The 20,807-nt window shown below is 43.7% G+C and overlaps 1 protein-coding gene across 1 annotated transcript in view; it reads left to right on the forward strand.

Annotated features, from left to right (window-relative positions):
* Positions 1-1,552: 1,552 nt before the first annotated feature.
* LOC146479533 (lectin-like) overlaps positions 1,553-20,807 on the forward strand; it is a 311,213-nt gene continuing 291,958 nt past the window's right edge. Inside the window, exons 1-3 of the mRNA XM_085110382.1 lie at positions 1,553-1,959; positions 3,552-3,666; positions 5,120-8,589. Of these exons, the coding sequence (XP_084966508.1) occupies positions 1,609-1,959; positions 3,552-3,666; positions 5,120-5,520 (867 nt within the window). The 5' untranslated portion in view covers positions 1,553-1,608 and the 3' untranslated portion in view covers positions 5,521-8,589. The remainder of the gene's footprint in view (positions 1,960-3,551; positions 3,667-5,119; positions 8,590-20,807) is intronic.

A 20,807-nucleotide genomic window follows, 5' to 3' on the forward strand; every position in this document is an offset into this window, starting at 1 on the left:
GGTTTTTAAAAGCTGTGTTTAAGTTAGCTTTGGCATAAACTTTTTGTTTTTCTTACCTTAGTTATTTTGCTCAAGCTTGTTATTATCGTATCTAACTGCATCCTCTCTTGTTTTAAATGGTAAGGCCTTTTGCCTTAGGGTCATTAATACCCTGAACTGAGAAAGACTGTGCCCGTTTCACAAAATTGAAATCAATTTTGTGATCTCAGTACAATTGATTACTGATGAGATCCTTTACCCCAGGATTCGGTGCTTTTATTTTGTTGCGGTTGACCTTACAAACTCAACGAAACTTTAGAATGCAGGGGACCGCACGATGCACAAATAAACCTTTCTCAATACGTTTCGTTACCAAATCTCTTGTAGAAGAAATGCACGTGCCAGACGTCACTTTATGTGTAAATAAACCAAACTGATTGCAGGGCTGACAGTTTGGTTTGCTTCCAACTGAACACAGTTATTGGTTTTCAGCTAAAAAAAAAACCCACAGCACTTCTCCTGAGATACCCGTTTAATTAAAAAAACCCACACACACTTATGCTCAGTGCTCAGTGTTTTATTTACTTACTAGCTGGCATTAACCTGGAGCAGAAATTAATAATTAATAGCCGAGAAACATTTCAAATTTTAAATTTCATGTGTATCTCCCCAGGCTAGAAGCTTACTTATGTAACACTATAATGTATTCCTGAGGGGTTGAAACAATTCCAGTAACCTTGCAGTCTCTGACACAATCAGAAATAATTTTGCTATAAACCTTTAAATTTATAGTTTAATCATGAAGAGGCTCTTATATAAACACCGGTGAAATTGTTTAAACTGTATATACAGCTATATAGGGTAACAGGAAGGCAGAATTGTTAATGACTGGTACAAAGATAAAAATTAAAGCGGCTTATATATAATTATGTGCCTTTTCTTGCCAGTCTTGGAAAGCTAACCAAAATAATTATTAAGTTCCGATTTGGAAGTGAAATGTTCTCCAACAAAATGTCTTTACGACTGCAAAGAAATACGCTCAAAAAAAATTCAGCTCTCTTTTCAGCTCAATTTTTCGCAATAAGATTTTGAAATACTTTCATCTGAGAATTTTCACGTCGAAGTCAGCTCTATAATAGTACCCTTTTAAAAAAATCTCTCGCAGTCTCTTTTTTCTTGGCGACATATATCCTTTTTGAAACTCTGCCTTTTCTTATGCTAAGTATACGCCGCATACGTGGGAGGAATGTTACATGAAACCCATATTATATGTAGGCCAAGTATATATACTTGTGTTTGTACATAATTTTTGTCAATTTCTTTCCATGCAGTTTTGCCTCCCGCCTCGACCTAACCTATGCTAATAGCGAGTTGTGAATTTTCCTACAACCAGAATATTAAAAAATAAGCCGGGTCATTGTTGTGAGCATTTGTTCGCCTAGGTCACCAGTTTTCATTAACCTCCTCAAACACAATTAGAACGCATCCGGCGCCCTGCCAATTCGTCATCAATTATGCATTAGATAATATTGATTAGGAAAGGAAGAATAAGAGAAAAGAAACAGTTCTCGAAACGCACCCTGGCTAAATTTCTTGTCTGCGTACAATTGCAAAGAGAAAAGCCAAATCATGCCGTCTTTTTCTACTGTCTTTAATATGTGTTTATTCTTCCATTTTGCTTTCCTAAACGAAGCGAAAGAGGTTTGGTTTGACTCTGCTGATACGTTGATTCAATTCGACAATTTCGTGGAACACAAGTTTCACTATCTGGCAGTGCCGAACAAGATAGGAACAATTAAAGTTCCTGAATTATTCGACTGCGCATTGCAATGCCTGACAACCACAACGTGTTTTTCGCTGAATATAGCTTCTGCGTCCGACGAAAAAGGAATATTTTGGTGCGAGTTGCTGTCTGCTGACATGTTTAACGTTTCCCATAGTTTCAGAGAAAACGCATCTTCCCATCATGTTTCCAGATGGGTAAGTAAGCAGACTTTCTTATTGATCAAATTAATCATTTTATCTTCGTTCACTTCTTGAGCATGTCCATGTTATGACGAAACTACGCGAGAGCAAAAATTTGTCGTAAAAAAACCCAGTCATTTTTAATATTGCTCAACTGTTATTAATAAGTTTCGACAAATTCGCAAATGTAAGTGTTGCGAATGCCCCATTCAAAAGACGATTACTAATTAAAAGTTGTGTTTAAAGTCTCTTTTAAGAGGTACCAATCACATTGTCAATAAAATTTCACTGACTCGGCAGGGTATAAGTAATTTCACGACCATGACAGACTGATGCAATTTGGCGTGGATTAATGTACGATTTGCCATTTCAGGTGAAGGTAAACTCGAAAGGAATTTACTAGTCAGCGAAAACGAATAACGTTAGTAAAGATTTGCTAATACACACACAAGAACATAACGCGAAATGGTGTCGTGTCAGACACCGAAACATCGTTCCAGTTTATCGTTGATTTTCGAAATATCGTTCATCATCGCTTGGGCCTAGTCAGTTAACTATCTCCTACGAATCTTCTGTTGCTCAGTGGCACGTAGAGCATCCAGTCGAACTACAAGGTACAAGGTTGGAATCGTGCTGGGAGAACTCGGATTTTCTTTTCCGAGTATGTTTGTGTCACTGACAGAATAAACACATCTATAATCATTTATCATTGTTTAATCTGCGCTGGGAAACAACCACGTACTCAACATTAGAGCTTTCAATGGAGAAGTAATACTAGTGATTCGCTCGATTTACCATCCCTATGAATAGGCGAATCCTTGCTGACGGTCATTGTTTACATTTTTCCTCGTTAGCATACGACTTAACTCATAGAAGCCGTGGCCGTATATTTGAACTAAATGCAAAAGTTGAAAGAGCTGATTAAGTTGAGCAATTTGTGCAATTTTCAGCTCTTTGCAAGCAATATTGAAGAAAAATCATCCATCAAAAATTGCGAAATTGCTGGGTGGCAAAAAAGTTAATGAGCCGTACATTCCCTCTAAAATTACGAGTTTTTAGAAGAGAAATTCTCCGAAACCATTCGATGTATTGGGCTCAAATTTTCAGAGAAAACTGAAACTGTTATGCCCTTTTAATATTCAGAGTTTTCATTTTATTAGCATCATCAGATAGTGATAAGCATATGTTTATGTGGCAAAAGGTGTAAACAAGGATTCGCCTATAACAACGGACTGCTCGCATGATCGCAGTCTACGACCCAAGCTGCCAGTGCAGCTCGCTCGTGGTGCATTCGACTTCTTGTCCCGTCTGCAGAAGAGGCAGGATTTCGCACTATAAAGTTCAGTCGCAAGCCTTCGGTCGGGTGAAGCTCGGTGAGGCCAGTCGGAAAAAAGGCTGCATTTGCCTTCTTATTGGTTGAGAATCAATACAAGGACCGTAGCAAACATACGAAATTGATTTCGACATCTAAAATGAAAACCGCTCTGTTGCGCTTTAGATTATTTACGACGCATCTTACCTTGTTTTTAGCAAGTCTTTTACATATTTTGTTTTTGTATTACTTGATGTGGATTTAAGTTTCACATTCGTTATTCTCACTTTTTCAGACTCCTTGCTTTGGAAAACCATGCCAGAACGGAGGTTCCTGTATTGCGAATTACGACGATGATTCCTACAAATGCCTTTGTGCATCAGGAGCTTATAGCGGAAAACACTGCGAAAGTAAGCAAACTATGAAATTTGTCAAATTTCAGTCTGTAGTTTTAGGAAACTTGTTTGTTTTCGAATGGCACTGCTGTCTTGCTTCTCACAATATTGCATTGGTTTGGTTGGCCAAAGAATATTAACATAGCTAGGCTTTTATGCTATTTTTGTATTACATTTCTTATTGTAATGACATCGTTATTAATGAAAAAATATCGCAAATTATGTTCCTCTTAACGTACCTTGAACAGTTTCCTTGGCTAAGCTTCTAAAGGAATGAAGAATGTCGGAACAGCAAAAGGCACAACAAAACACGGTCCTCCGGAAAGTTCAACACAATTTTTCTTCATTTATTTGTTTGCTTCTTTCTTTTTCTGGATGAGATTAGTTTGGAAAAGATGATTGCCTCTATCTGACCCAGCAAATCACAGTGCGTATGCCGTGTGCAATTCTTCACATAATCGGCCACGGTTACTCTTCTTTAAAGCTATTCATTGCTTTCTGTTTATGAAAATCATTATCTGGTAGCGGCTTTTCAGTAATCCCTCTCTCCACATTTTCCGCCACTATTTCATTCCTTAATTAAGCAGTAATTTTTGAAAAGTCAAAATAACTCTAGACGTGGAGTTTCTTCCTGCGTTTGGGAGTAGAGGGTGGGGGTGCTACAGCTCCCGTTCGCCCCACCCTTAAGGACTGGAGCGCTATATATTTGTATCCCCAATATAGCCCCAAAAGGAATTGAGATTTAAAATTCTTGTTAAATGCTATGATTTTGTAAGTATTCAACATTTAATCTTAGTTTATCATGTTCTCTTCAAGGTGTTTTTCAAAGCAATAGAAGATATCTAAATTTGTTTATAGCTCAGGCCCTCATCAATTTTTCGGTACTTTTGAGAGATTTTAAAGGTGTTTATAAAGGCGACAAGGGAGAAAATTGATTGATTTGGGGGATCGATTTTGAGAAAGGTTAGATTTTAAGATGATTAAAAATTAAATTTTGAGGCGAATAATTAATAGAGTACAACGAAAAAGTCTGCTGATGACCCGAAATGCATTAGTGTGGTGGACGACTTTCTGGTGGTGTGTACAAATCAGATTTTTCCCTCTTAAAACAACTCTTTATAAATGAAGGTGAAATCAAGCCAATATTGGTCTGATGGCACATGTGTTGCATCGCTATTAAGAGGTGGCCTGATTAGCTGATTTATTTAGTCACTGGGACGAGGAGAAAGGAAACCGGGGCGAGTTTGCAACAACAACAAGTAGATTTATTAGACTCATTACAAATTACTCTCTTGACACTTAATACACAACAGCAAGAGAGGATCCTCTCTTGACAATAGCTATTGCAAATTACAATTACAATTACAATGCAAATCCTAATGACAACATTATACAATCCAAAAGGGTCATAGGCCTCTCTCTTTCTGTAACATTTCCTCACCAGGCTGACTTAACTTTCACCTTACAGTTCCAGTTTGCAACCTGACAGACGGATGGAGGTGGTTCAACAACCGCTGTTACAAATTTTTCCAGACTAGAGCGACATGGCAGTTGGCCAAAGCGCACTGCGACAGCCTGAGTTCCCAGCTGGCAACCATTCATTCAAAAGAGGAGAATGACTTTGTCCACTTACTCACCTCTGCCTCAGGGGATGTAACATGGATAGGAGGAAACGACATCGCCGCGGACAGAAGCTGGGTCTGGGTGAACGGAGAGACCTGGGGCAAGTACACGGCCTGGTCTTCTGGTGAACCAAATGGAGGCGCTAATGAGCAGTGCTTAATGATGTATCATACCAGTGGTAAATGGAACGATTCCCGGTGCAGTCGATCGTACTTTTTTGTTTGTAAAAAACGAAGTCTGAATTAATCTCAGGGCTCATTTTGTTCTGTGACAGTGAGGAGCTATGGAAAGTGGGTGATTTTCATTATAAGTTTTCAAAATTGGCGAAATGCCTGCAAATATTTTCTAAGACTATGAGAAGGTTGTAACAAAATGCTACAGTTTCCATAATCTAAGTAACAGACAGTTGCTTAATTGATGTCTCGAGGTTCACTCTCAAGTTATGCGGGGAAACATCCACATATTTTCCACTCATAAAGCAGTGAACGATACGCCTTATAATATATTTATTATGCCTAAAAAGCCTGGGGCCGGTTCCTGAAAGGTGTAATAACTCTATTCCAGGGATAAATGTGTCTTATTCCAGGAATAACTTTATCCCCGGAATAAATTCTGTTCCTGGAAGAAGGAATAGCACTATTCAGGGAATAAATCTGGGATAAATTTATTACACCTCGCGAGCTGGTAATAAATCGCTATTCCAGGGATAAATCTGCAAGAACAAGATGGCCGACATGTTGTTGTTTGGTGCAAGACGAGCCAGACCGCGGCGTTTTAGGCTTTTCAATGCACATTTAGATGAATACTTAAGCGAGAAAGACGTCAAGTCAAGATCACGTTTTGGTAGAGACTCCGTAAATTACCTTGCCGAATTGTTGTCCGATGATCTGGCGAGAAACACCGCTCGTAATCACGCTGCACTTTCGCCACATATTCAAGTTCTTGTAGCCTTACGTTTCTTTGCATCTGGAAGTTTTTTAGAGGTAACCGGCGATACATTCGGGCTACCAAAATCCACGGTCTCACGATGCATAACTGCAGTATCACAGGCTCTAGTACGCCGTCAACACATGTTCATTGTTTGGCTGGATGAGGACAGGAAAACTGTTAGTAATCAAACAGGCCTTCTTCGTCAAGATTTTCAATATTTACTTAACATTAAAGTAATTAGAGCTTAAGCTACATCGCTTCTCACTCGTTCCGAAAAGTTAAACGCTTTTAAGTTTGCATTAGGATATCAGAAAATCAATCCTTATAAACGCTTATGAATCGTGCAAACAAAAGAGCTGTCCGCTCGGTCGTTCAGCTGTTTATCTACTTCAGTTCGCGGGTTCGTTCAATTGCTTTCTCGTTCGCTCGTTTTCGCCGGCGAGCGCTCAGTGGACCGTTTGGTCATTCCCCTATCCGTTCGCTCTCTTGGGTTTCCGCTTGTTCGTTCGTTTGCGCTTCGGGTTTGTTCAGTTGTTCCTCCATTGATCTGACGCACAAGCAAGACAAAAGAACAGGAAGAGCAGCTAAGTACAAGAAAAAGTTATATTATTAGACAACTGATGCTAAACATGATTACAATGACAAGCAATGGATAAATGGATAATGGATTTTTAAATGCGTCCGTGGAGGCCTGTTACCATTATTTGTGAATATATAGATACTATTTCGTTTATTTGTACTTTCTGCCTGCCCTAAATATGGACCTCGCCCCCGTAAAATCCTCTCCATTGTCCTCCTACTTGTCCTAATTAATTAAAAAACACTTCTTGTATAGTTCTACAGTTCTTCTATAGTTGTTTTTACAACTGAGTTTTGCTGTCACTGAACTGGTGTGTGTTTATTGAACTGATGGTGTGGTTATTGAACTTTTAATTTTTCATTGACCCCGAAAGCCTCCCCTCCCCCCTCCTCTCTTCCTACATTTCCCTATGAAATTAAAAAAAAAAACAGTTCACGTATACTCAGTTGTTATTCTTACAATTGAGGTCTACTGTCAATGAGCTGATGTGTGGTTTTTGAACTGTTTGTGTGTTTATTGAACTCAATTGAAAAAAACTGGTATCCTCTTCCGGATCTATGTTTACACAGATACAGAAAAAGTTCGTCCTTCACTCCCTTTACAGTGCTTTATCCACAGGCAGCCCGCGCGCGCTGCACTCAATTTCCCGCCAAACCTGTTTGTCACGTGGAAATCCCCTTTGCTGGAAGATTTATTCCTAGAATAGCAAACTTATCCCTGGAATAGCTATTCCAAGAATAAATAGTGCTTCCGGGAACCCATTTTTATTCCTGGTATAGTTATTCCTGGAATAGCAGATTTATCCCTGGAATAATTGTTATACCTGGTTTAATTTATTCCTCCTTCCAGGAACCGGCCCCTGGTGTAATCTCAGAGGACAATAAGGTTTTATAACAGTGTGGGAATCAATGTTCTCTGGTCAAATACTTTCGTTTTCAATAGGTTTTAGCATTTTATGTCTGTGTCATGTAGCAGCCTCATGAAAAACATCCTACGGACACGGACATTTTATTAACATGCATGATTAAATGGTCAAGCGTACGTGCGCAGTTGCGAGGGGGAACGTAGTGGGTGGAGGAAATATATCCAGGCGCTGGACAAACTCATTTTTAAAAGTATTCTTAAACTTGGATTAATCATGTCTTAAACTTAGGTTAAATAAGTTTGAGTTAACGTTTAAGTCATTTAAATCTAAGTTTAGTACTGTTTACGTTAGCCTAAGCCAGGCCTAATATTTCATTGAATTTAATGGTATGGTTAAGAGAGCTTTAATACCTTTACTTCTCTATTAAACATGAATTACACCAGCAAAAATTGTAAAAGGGATTTCATATGCTTTTGAGAAAACTTTTAACTTAACGGTTCTAGTCTCTCGATCGATCTCCTGGCGACCCACTGCTGGCCAAAGAGTCAACTGATCACGACCACAGTCTAACCTTTAGGGCCCAGTTGTCCAAAGCCCGATTAACCTAATCCTAGATTAATGAGAACTTTGATTCAAGTTTAATTACTGAACAAAAAAGATTTTTCAAAAATATTTTTGTCCCTCAGTTTTGACGTTGAATTTTCTTTACCACTAGCTTAAATTAGATTTTAAAAACATTTTTAACGAGCGAGCTGGACACCTCGGTTAACTTTTAATCGGGGATTAGCGTTAATCGGCTTTCGAACAACCGGCCCCAGGAGGTCGTTTTATCAAGACTACACTTGATTCTGAAACCTTGAATACAGCTGAACCTCTCCACAGCAGCCACCTTGGGGACAGAAGAAAGTGGTCGTTGTGGAGAGGTGGCCGTTATGGGGAGGTAGGTATATATATAGATAAAATGCACAATAAAACGTAAATAATTTTTTGAATCAAAATGTTAACAAGACGAAACGAGCAAGGTTCGCAAAAATTCGCTATAAGTATTGTAGACAATAGACCATATTCGTATTCTCGGTATTAAACTGGATCGAGCTTGCAATGGAGGCTCTTGCGGGGGAATATATCAGGAACTGTTTGCATGTGAAAAGATTTCCTTGCATAAGCCTCGTGTGCAAGCTAGTTCCAGTTCAATACCGAGAATACGAATACGGTCTATTTATACTTACTGAAGCATATAAATGGAACACAATCAAAATACGTATATCCTTAAAATGGATACAAGGGTATCAAGTTGCTTGTCAAATGCTTGTACGACTTGCACTGATGCCTTGCACTGATGTCCCTCCAACCAACTCGAAAATAATATTACACAGTAGTGGGCGTCAAGAAAAGGATGGAATACTTATCATTAAATTAACAAGACAATCCAAGCTTATATCTTTTTGCTATTCAAACCTCAATGAATATTTATGATCCCTTCCTTGCGATGACGTCATTGGCATTATATAAAGAACTTAATGATATGCATCTGCGTCAGTTAAGTTTACAAGGCACGAAGAATAAAACTCGCCTCGATATGTTTGAACAGTCGCGTCCTTTCCAAGTCAGCAACAAAGAAGTTGTAGAGATAGCTCAGGTTCTGCAGCCGAACGCTGAAAATGCATCGAATATTCCTGCCTCGGTGGAGGTTTCTGGTTTTAGGTGAGACTGTGTGCCCACCCAGGGGGGTGTGGCTGTGTGCCCACCCAGCGGGTGTGACTGTATGTAAATCCAGGGGGAGGGGTGTGATCGTGTGTCTATCCAGGAGGGTGTGACTGTGTGTCCATCCAGGGGGGTGTGACTGTTTGTCCATCCAGAGGGTGTGGCTGTGTGCCCATCCAGGAGGCTGTGACTGTGTGTCCATCCAGGGGGGTGTGACTGTGTGTCCATCCAGGGGGGTGTGTCTGTGTGTCCACCCAGAGTGGTGTGGCTGTGTGCTCACCGAGGGGTTATGGCTTTGTGCTCACTCAGGGGGTGAGCACCTGATGGTGTGAATTGACAATATCAAAGTTTTGTGTGGCCTCGTCCTCACTAAGCTGAGGATGGGTGCCCTTTAGCGTTGTCAGGCAGTGTGGCCGCAGATCTTTAAGGCTGATGTGTCTGTTTCTGTTCTTCCCAGATGAATGAGCAATTGTTACAGTTGAAAAGGGAATTAGAGGAACTGAAACAGTCGGCAAATGCTCAAATAGTCAAAACCGCATTGGAAAGTCTGCAATCCCTTATTGCGAAACCTGCAGAGCTATTTGACCCGTATGCCTCGCTGGCGGCCTTGGAGCACCTCGTGACTGTGGCGAAGGAAAAGAACGACCCTGAGTCTGAGAAGTACTCGATTATTCTCCGCCAATGCCACTCCTTTGTCGGGAACAAGGCGTTGCAGAGTGTTCTGGTGAAGTTAGTAGCGTCAAAACAAAAAGCAGACGTTGCAAGAGTCATCGAGAAGGCAATGAAGGCGGCAAATCAACCGAAATATGGTCGAAAGCTTGGAAGGGTGCGCACCTCTCGTTATCCGAGAGGAGGAAAGGGGAGGAGGGTTTTCAACGTGAAATGCTTCTCATGTGGAAGATTCGGCTATATGGTTAGCTTCTGCCCATTGGTGCAGTCCTCTCCGGGTTCTAGCGTAAAGAGAGAGAATGTGGCTTAGTGTACTGCATTTCTAGCAGGTCTGAACCAAAAAGCCGTTAGATCGTGTGACATTTAATTTGTATGGCAATTTTGTAATAAACAGGCAAACTTGACATGTTAAAGTGTTATGTTAAGGTGTAACGGTCTTGCGCACAGTCACGTTCACAAACTCACTCATTCTTACGGCGCAGTCATGAAGGCTCTCAATGGATTTTTTTTAAACACAGTAAGGGAAGTTACGACACGTTTTTTGATTGTTTTCCACCAACCTTAATCGATGGGATGACCCCAGCAGGCGTATTGTCTTATAAGACATTCCCTTGTGTAGCCACGATTTCTCGGCTGATGGGTCATTTCTTCCGGGCTTGGGTTTCCATCTAGGGGTAACTGGCTACTGATTTGGCATTCCTTTTTTCCCTTTTAACCTTGTTGCAGGCCATGGTTAAAAGGCATAGGCAGGAACAGCAATTCGACCCGACCTCGGCTTGTCGGGATGCCAAGTTTCGTTTTATTGAGTGGGTGCTCCTCGATGGGACCCCAAGCTCAGAGGAGGTGACCGAGTCTGCGCAGTTACTCAAGTCAAGTTATGAACATGTCTTCCTAACGGAAGAATATATGCAGTGTTTTGGAATTAGATGGCGGGACTGTTGACTAGTTTGCGCAACTCTCCCGTTTGGCTGGAAGAACTCGCCTTTTGTCTACCAGATAATAGGTTTGGCGGCAACAAATTACTTCAGGAGTGTGGAGATTGCTTGCTCCCTCTATATAGACGATCGCTTAAATAGTGAACTTTTCGCTAACAAGGGTTATTGGTCTAAGCCTATTTCGAAGAGTTGTGTTCTTTTCATCAGGGAGTCTGCCGAGGCCGCCCTATTTATTGTGTGTAGGCTTCTAGTCCATTTGGGATATTTTTTAGGACTCAAGAAATGTGTGTTGGTGCCCGTGAATTGCATCACACACTTGGGAATGGAGGTTAACTCGTCTTTACAGGCTTTCCAGATTCCCGAATTCCAGATTCCTGTTAAGAGAGGAGATTTTAAACGGGGTCCTACAGTCCCTCTTACGACGCTGCAAAGGTTCATGAGGAAGGCTGTCTATTTTCTTTGGCTTTTCCGGGTGCGAAGTTTATCATACGCGAAATGGCAGCAGCGTTGGGATCGGCATCGTCAGCGGGGGCGGTGAGAATGTCTTCTTCGCTTAGCGAGGAGATCGCTTTTTGGCGATTCCTGTTACGACTGGACTGGTCATGTCCTGTGGAGAACGGAGAGTCACGTCGCGGTAACAATTTCGACTGACGCGTCACTTTCAAGATAAGCAGGTGTCATTCACCGTCAACCTACAGACTTTGTGTTGGGAGATCACATTGCCTCGGAAAGTATCAATGTGAAGGAGTTCTGGGCGGTGGCTAAGTTCTTGGAGGCCCTGCCTGAAGATGTTCGTGATTGTCGATTTAACTTCCAGGTGGACAATCTGGCGGTCAAGCACACTTGGATGGGCCGTGGAGGTCGTACACGGAATATGAATGCGGTCACGAAAAGGATCTTCCACCTGACTCAGGAAAGGAACCTCTAATTAACTATGACGTACACCCTGTGGGACGTTAAAGAACCCAGACACTAATCGCAAAGAGTAGGGCATGGAGTTCCCGGTGTGCTGGTCTGGTCTTTGTGCTGTTTCATGATTTCATGGGTTGGGTGGATAGGATGAGGTCGCTAATGGACATATGCTTATGTAAATCGCATTTGAATATATATAAATGCATTACCATTATCATTACCTACGTTCCTTCGGATTGCAACCCGGCGGATGCTTTCTCTCGGAAATTGACTGCTTCGGACTCCATGCTGGCTCCCAAAGCTTGGGATAGGGTTCAGGAGCTGTTTGGTGGCGCTCGTGGTCACAACCTCGACTTGATGTCGCTTAATTGGAATGTCCAATGTGATCAAGACAGCAAGCCTTTACCTCATTTTACTCCTTATCTCACTCCGGCTTCCGCGGGCGTGGATGTTTTCAGCCAGGACCTCCTCAACAGTGATGGTTTGAAGACAAACGCATATTGTTTTCCCCCGTTTACGTTTATTCAGGCTCTGCTTTGTTTCCTTCAATCCCAGAAGGCAATCGCAACTGTGGGGGTTCCTGGTTTTTCCCCTCGCTCGACTTGGTGGCCGACCATTGTGGCCATGTCGTCCAGAGGTGTGACCTCGAAGCATGGTTTTAGGCCGACCAGTTTTCCATTTGACTTGTGGGTTTTTCGTGTTGATAGATTTTAATTTGTGGGTTTCCTTCTAGGCGCTGCCTTTTGTCCCGAAGCTTTACCTTCCATCAGTGGGTTGCACCCTGTGCGCTTATTCAAATGACGAGAGTTTCAAGTTCTGTCAGCGCTGTGGATACGAAATAATGTATTGCAAAACAACAACGACACTCTCCGTGAAGGCGCCTATTAACATTCAGGACATTAAAGCGAGAAAGTCGGATTTATTAGGTCGGAGGCGGGCCAACCCGTATGGAAGGCAGAAGTCAGCTTTGGAAAAGGAACTCACGGGTTTTTTGGCGGGCCTTGTCCCTCCATTCGATATCCAATCGGCAACTCCGGGCGTAATTGTGAACTTCCTTATTTGGGAGGATAACTTTGGGAAAACGAAAGTCTATCAGGAAGGTTGTCGTTTTTCCAGACAGAAGGGGAATTCCTAGTGTTTTTGTCCCAAACGATTAGCCTACGGCACGGTCGATTCTCTAATAGGAAAACTCCGTTCTATATTTTGCTTGTATGGCAAAGGCTCCGATGATTCTCCGATCCCTGGAGTGGGCAACCCAGCAGCCTCGAAAACAGTCAAAGAATATCTGTCCATGATTCGGGAGGAACAGTCACGGGCTAGGATTACCCCTACTCAGGCTCAACCCTTTTTCATGCATTGCAGATTTGTTGGCTTTAACTTGTTATATTGTTAACCGTCTAATGGCTGGTAATCTCTCATCTAAGGAGATGAAAGTTTTTGCTAGGATCAGGCTTATTTCAAAACGTTTTTTTTTGCGGTTGATCGGGCGGGTGATCTCGGGAAGTTTAAAACTGAAGAAATGTTGTACTTCCCAAATAAGGAGGGTCTGCTCTTTAACCATGTCCTGACTGACTCGCTGAGGGATGGGACGTCTAATCTATTTTTTTTAAGGCCCTACTGTTTGTATGTGTCTCTCTGCCCTGTCACAGCAATTGAGACTTACGTCCCTTTATGTGATATTATGAAAATTCGAATTCGTTAAGGTTATTTTTTTCGACCCCTATCCCTCCAAGGATGTGTTCAGCCGGTACCATTTGATTCGTCGGCGGCGCAGGGCCGGTTTAGCTTTTATGTAGAAAGACTTCCGCATGTGTTTGGTAACCGGAAGGTAACCTTACATGGACTGCGCAATGGGTGCGGCATATCCTTAGCGATGGCGGGAGCAGACATCCAGATTGTCATGGACCATGTGGGTTGGAAGACTTCCTCTATGGCCCGTCATTATATTAAGCTGAATCAGGTGTTTGGTTCGGGCGGTGCGGGGGATTTGTTATCTACAATGCCACTGGACTTAACGGGCAATTAACGTAAACAAAACGAGGTGCTTGGTTTCACCCGAGCGCGCGTTTAAAGAATTTTGCACGACTAATAAAGGTGTTTCCGTTCAGGCTCGTTTGTGTGGCTTGCGCATTTTAAGGTGTTGGGGTGTATAGTTTTGGGGGTGAGGATTGGGGTAGAGATTGAGGATTGGGGTGGCGATTGAGGATTGGGGTAGAGATTGAGGATTGGGGTGGCGATTGAGGATTGGGGTAGAGATTGAGGGTTGGGGTGGCGATTGAGGATTGGGGTAGAGATTGAGGATTGGGGTGGAGATTGGGGATTGGGGTTTTGGCAGGGGAGTCGCTTTAGGAGGGCTTCCCTAATCGGGAGAGACAGGCAGGACTTTTCCATACCTTAATGCTAATGAGGCAGCAAGAGGGATGATGAACTATTCAAACCTCATTGAATATTTATGATCCGTCGCGATGACGCCATTGGCATTATATAAAGAACTTAATGATATGCATCTGTGTTAAGTTAAATTTACAAGGCATGAGGAATAAAACTCGCCCCTCACCCCCGCCCTCGTGTTGCCTCTTTGGCACTTCGGGCTTTTCTCTGTCGTTCACTCGACAGGGAGGACTTTTCCATACCTTAATGCTAATGAGGCAGCAAGACGGATAATGAACTATTTCTGATACTAATTTAAGATAATTGGTTTTGAATATACAATTTCAGTGATTTTTTAAATTAGCTTCAGCAAAAACGTTTTTGTTTTTCTTACTTTAGTTATTTTGCTCAAGCTTGTTATGATGGTATCTAACTGCATCGTCTCTTGTTTTAAATTGTAAGGCCTTTTGCCTTAGGGTTATTAATACCTGAAGAAGAAAGACCGTTCCCGTTTCACAATATTGAAATCAATTTTTTGATCTCAGTACAATTCATTGCTGATGAGATCTTTTACCACAGGATTCGGTGCTTTTATTTTGTTGCGGTTGACCTTACAAACTCAACGAAACTTTAGAACGCAGGGGACCGCACGACGCACAAATAAACCTTCCTGCATACGTTTTGTTGTTTTGTTGTTCTCTTGCAGAAGAAATGCACGTGCCAGATGTCACTTAATGTGTAAATAAACCAAATTGATTGCAGGGCTGACAGTTTGGTTTGCTTCCAAACACAGTTACTGATTTTCAGCTAAAAACCCCACAGCACTGTTCCTGAGATACCCGTTAATTAAAAAAAAAAAACCCACAAACTTATGTGCTCAGTGTTATATTTACTTACTAGTGTTGGCCGGGGTCGACGACACACGCACTACTGATAACTCAATGAACACAACACAGTCTTTATTCCTCAGCCGCGATCGACCACGAGGGATTTCTACAATGACAACCGCAACTGCGGGTTCTGGGTAGCCCGGATGAAGTTTCCCTCAGAGAGGGTCTGAGTACAAGCAATGGGCCAACATACCCCCCCTCCCCCCCTCTTTGAAAAGAAAAGGAAAAATAAACGGGATAGTTCTAAGGGGCACAGCATTTCTAGTCGGTTGTGACTGCTATTGGAGTCGGTTGTGACTGCTATTAGAAAGGTTACTGTGTAGCCCAAATTTTAATAGCGAGCATTACTTGAGTTCATAGTGTTTAAACCTAGTTGGTGGTTTGATGAGTCTTGTGCGTGTCCCCACGTCGGGATGGTGATCCCTGACCTGATCCTGGGGTGTGTTAGTGGACAGCTCACTAGTACCCATGTCAGGTGTGCTTGCTTCTTGTTTTGGTGGTGGGGCGGGGGGGGGGGGGGGGATATGTCGAGACCCGGGCCACTATTAATTGTTTCTAACTTGGGTAGTAGCTGCTGTGGAGGTTGGACAATGGGCGTGGTCAGCAGTGATCCTTGGGGATGGAAGGGAGGCGCCAAGTTGTGTCCCGTTGTAAGCAGGAGTGTAGGTGAAGTGTAGGGTGATGTAGGAGGGGGAGGCGCTGCACGCCTGATGTGTATCCGATTTCTTCGAATGGAGCTGCTTGGCGTTTTTATGGTGTATGACCTGGAATGGCGTTCTTCAGTTACACGGCCATATGCCCATGGGGTGCCTGGTTTACTAGTCGGCGGACGTGCATACACAAATTCACCAATGTTGATAGCATTGTGCTCTGGGCTGGCAGTCTTGTCGTAGTAGGCTTTACTGGCGTTGCGTTTTGCCTTGATATCTGTTGATATGGTGTCGCGGTTGATCGACATTGGTTCCAAAAGGTGGTCAGCCGTTGGGAGTGATGTTCGTGTCCGACGGCTCACCATACGTTCAGCAGGAGAGTAAGTGTGGCCTTTTTGGGATGTGTTCCTATAGTTAAGCAAGGCGATTTGGAAGTCATCTGATTTCTTTAGCATGGACTCCGACACTTTCACTGCCGCTTCCGCTCGACCGTTGCCTTGGGAATGGTAGGGGCTGGAGGTGGTATGTGTGAATCCATATTGAGAAGCAAAGTCCATGTAGTCCTTGCTGACAAATTGCGGACCGTTGTCTGTGTGACAGATACGGGGAAAGCCGAACCCGGCAAAGCGAGCTTTGGTTTTGCTGATAACTGTTGTGGCTAAGATGTCATCAAGTTCATTCACTTCAATCCAATCAGAGAAGTGGCATACTGTTACGAGGTAGGCTTTCTGTCTGTGTATGAAGATGTCTTGGCTTATGATCTGCCGTGGTAGTGTTGGGATCGGGAGCGATCTCAAAGGTTCTTTTGTTGACGTCGAGCCATACTGTGCACAGGTACTACAGTTGTTGCACATATCAAAGACTGCTTGTCGCATCCCCGGCCAGAATAATACTTCCTGTGTCATGCGTATATTTGACTCAGGACCAAAGTAGTTTGCATGGTTTTTGAGCAGCATCTCAGCTTGCATGGATTGTGGTATCATCACTTGTGCTCCTTTGTAGATAAGGCCATTGTCGATCGTTAGCTCATCCCGGTAAGGCCAGTATGGCCGTAGTGGTTGTGGAACCTGGTTTCTGCTATCCGGCCAGCCTTGAACGATTGTGGTCATTAGTTTGGAGAGGTGTTCATCCTTTTTTGGTCTCATCGCGTAAGCGAGATTCGGTGGTTTCTGTCAGACGTGGGTTGTGTGTGCCTGAGTCCTCTGTGAGTTCAGCCCTGAAGACTTCGAAACCTGTGACGCGGGCGTATACTGGGGTAGGCAGTGCGGCTCTCGAAAGGGTGTCAGCCGAGTGGAGTGAGATTCCCTGGTTGTATTTAATGGTGAAGCGGTATCTCTGCAGTCGCATGAGCATTTTCTGTAACCGCGCTGGTGCTTTGTGCTGGGGCTTTTTGCAGATGGTCTCAAGTGGCTGATGGTCGTTGTGGACCTCTTTGTCTGATTTTCCATACAGCCAGTGGTCGAATTTTCTGAATGCGTTGCAAATGGCTAAGCACTCTTTCTCTATTTGTGAGTATCGTTGTTCGGTGGCGTTGAGGCTGTTTGATGTGTATGCTACAGGTTGGAGGCGTCCTTTACTATTCGGCTGGAGGAGGGCAGCGCCCGCGCCAACCTCACTTGCATCAACTTGAAGTGTCACCGGTTTGTTGAGGTCATAGTATTGGAGCACTGGTGCAGTGGAACTGAGGTGTTTAGCTTTCTGAAATGCGTCATCTTGTGCTTGTGCCCACATAAAGGGGGTATCTGACTGGGTGAGTTGGGTGAGAGGCCTGATAGTGTTGCTGAGGTTGGGGCAACAGTGTGAGAGGTAGTTGGCCATCCCCACGAATCTCTGTACGCCTGCTTTGTTTTGGGGTGGGGCCATTGTCGTGATTGCTGCTATCTTGTCTGGGTCTTCTTGCGTTCCTTGGTCAGTTATGATGTTGCCCATGAATTTGACTTGTTTCAGTTTGAACTGTAGTTTGTTCTGGTTTAGTTTTATGTTCTTGTTTGAGCAGCGCTCCATAAGGGCAACAAACCGGCGGTCATGGCCTTGCTCGGCTTCTTGGTAGTTTGAACCTTCTCCAAAGACAAGGATGTCATGATCATCTGCCATACACAGGATGCCTTCAGGGCCCTCTAGAGCTGACATCAGGCGTTTCTGAAATTCCGCAGGGGCACTTGAGACACCAAATGGCAGCCGTAGCCATCGGTATCTCCCGTAGGATGTATGCATTGTTGTCATGAGTGACGATGCTTCATCAAGAGGTACGTGTAGGAAGCCTTCTCTAACATCGACTAGTGAGAAGCATTTGGCATGGCAGAGTTGGTGAAGTTGCTCAGACAGTGTTGGCATCTGGTATACTGGTCGCAGAATGCCCTTGTTAATTGTTTGACTGGGGTCAATGCAAAGCCCTGTTTTCTTTGGTGTCTCTTTAATGACCTCGTTGGAGCACCATGAGGTCGGTTCCTCTACTCTCTTTATGATGCCGGCTGCAGCGTATCTGTCAAGGGATTCCTTTTCTTTGATACGTTTGGCTACTGGAACTCAATGGATAGGCATCTGTACTGGTGAGACGTCGGCTTTTACTTCAAAGTGAACTGGGGGTCCCAAGTAGCCAAGGCCTTCAAAATTCTCAGGATACTGTTGTAGTACGTTCTCTTTTGTGAGCTCCCCAGGTGCGGCCAGACGTCTTTTAGAAGGGATCATTATGGGTTTTGAGGGTGAGGGCGTTGTGGGTTCCCCGCACTGTTTGTCCTGGTTGGGGTGGTCCAGATGGCAGCCTGTGGCTTCCTTGGGTGTGCCGTGGGTGTTCGCTGTTGGGCTGCCTGAGGCTTGGCTGGTATGTGACGAGCTGGCTTGGTAGGGGGGGGGGGGGGGGGGCTCTCTTTCCTGTGGATTCTGTTACTGCTGTTATGAGGGAAAATAGTTCGTCTGCTTTGATGATGATGAGCCCCAGCGTCTCACAGTCGGACCCAGAGAGAAGGGCTGGTTTGGCCAACATGACGTCTCGAGGGATTACCTGGAATGTGAGTGTTTCGTATCTTCTGTTTCGTTCGCATAGGAGGTCGATCTGCCCCAATGGTTTCAGTGGCTGGGCGTTGTCGTAGGGGTGGAGGAGGTAAGGTGACTTTGTTAGCTTCATTTTTGGCATCAGCCTGAGAAGGGTGTTTTCAGACAGGGTATTGCAGGTGGCGGCGGTGTCTATCTGAAATGTCATTGGGATGAATTTGTTCCCAGTTGCAGATATTGGCAGGGTAACAAAGTGCTTTTTCTTTGCGGCGTCTGTGCGGACACTGTGTAGTTGCCGTGTTTCCAGGGAGTAGCACTGTTCTTGGTAGTCATCAGTGTAGTATTCTACAATGAGGTGATCATTGGCGGTGTGTAGCAGATGTACGTTCTGTTTGTGGGGGGTACCGGTTGGGGCCGATCACGAGGGGTTCTGTCGCCGCGGCCTCTGCCCTGAGGTTGCCATTGGGTAGTTTTCCGCGGTTGTGCTTGTTGGGGGGAGGGCCCTGTTTCAAGACAAACTCTGGAGAAGTGGTCGTTAATCCCACACTTTGTGCACGTTTTGTCATTGGCAGGGCATGTTTTCCAGGAGTGGGGTGCTCGTCGGTCCCCGCACCAAAAACAGGTTCCGGGCTCCCGCTTTTATTTCATTTGTTTGTGGCTAGTCCAGTTCACTTGTTCTTCAATTCCTTTTGTGGCGTCTGTAATGAGTTTGTTCGCTTTCTGAGCCGACTCATGGGCCTTGGCTTCGGCTACGACGTCTTGCATGCTCTTGGGCGTTCCATCCGACTTTAAGTGCGTTTTCAGTAACTCAGCTCTCATTGTGTCATCGTGTAGCCCAAACACGAATTTATCGCGGCACATTTCGTCTGTCGACGTGTTGTAGGAGCAAGGCTGCCTGCCTGTCTGACTTTAACCTCCCATTCTTGAACGGATTCATGTGGGCTTTGTTGAGCGTGCCAGAATTTGAATCTGTCTGCCAGCAGAGGGCTTCCGATAGATCCAGTGTAATGAAGTCGTAACTTGTCCATCCAGACCCCATGGTTTTCCCCTATCATCAGCTGGGATCTGCAGTTCAATGGTGTAGCGGATCACCTGCAAAGCTTCGTCTGGCATTGCCGATCGTAACGGCGATATTTCTAGCAAAGCTTTCTTGTAATAATCCGCTCTCTCCGTGACCGGGTTTTTCGCCAGGTTTCTGTAGTCTGCTTGGTTGCAGTAATCGTGAAATCTAACTTCAAAGTTCTTGAAATTTTCGGGTATATTCCCGCCGAGTTTCAATTCAGGTCGTTTGAGGTTCGCCATCTTTGTTTGACGAGTTGTCTGCGATGGTATCGTTTGGTGTGCGTTTAACCTCCGTGAATGTTTCCTTTGTCGATTTGTCGGGCCGATCTCACTATTCTGACACCATGTTATTAATTGGCCGGGGTCGACGACATACGCCTTACTGATAACTCAATGAACACAACACAGTCTTTATTCCTCAGTCGCGATCGACCACGAGGGATTTCTACAATGACAACCGCAATTACCGGTTCTGGGTAGCCCGGATACGATGAAGTTTCCCTCAGAAAGGGTCTGAGTACAAGCAATGGGCCAACACTAGCTGGCATTAACCTGGAGCAGAAATTAATAGTTAATAGTCGAGAAACATTTCAAATTTTAAATTTCATGTAACTCCCCAGGCTAGAAGCTTACTGATGTAATCGTATAATGCATTGCTGAGGGATTGAAACAAATCCGGTAACCTTTTAATCTCTGACATAATCAGAAATAATTTTGCTGCCATAAACCCGCCTTCTCGTTTATAGTTCAATCACGAAGAGGCTCTTATATTAACACCGGTGAAATTGTTCAAACTGTATATCATATAGGGTAACAGGAAGGCAGAATTGTTAATGACTGGTACAAAAAAAAAAAAACTAAAACGGCTTATGTGCCTTTTCTTGCCAGTCTTGGAAAGCTAGCCAAAATAATTATTGAGTTCCAATTTGGAGGTGAAATGTTTCCAACACACACTTATGTGCTTTGTGTTATATT

Source organism: Pavona decussata, unplaced genomic scaffold (genome assembly GCF_977016875.1).
Source record: "Pavona decussata unplaced genomic scaffold, jaPavDecu1.1 SCAFFOLD_58, whole genome shotgun sequence".
NCBI classification, from domain to species: Eukaryota; Metazoa; Cnidaria; class Anthozoa; order Scleractinia; family Agariciidae; genus Pavona; species Pavona decussata.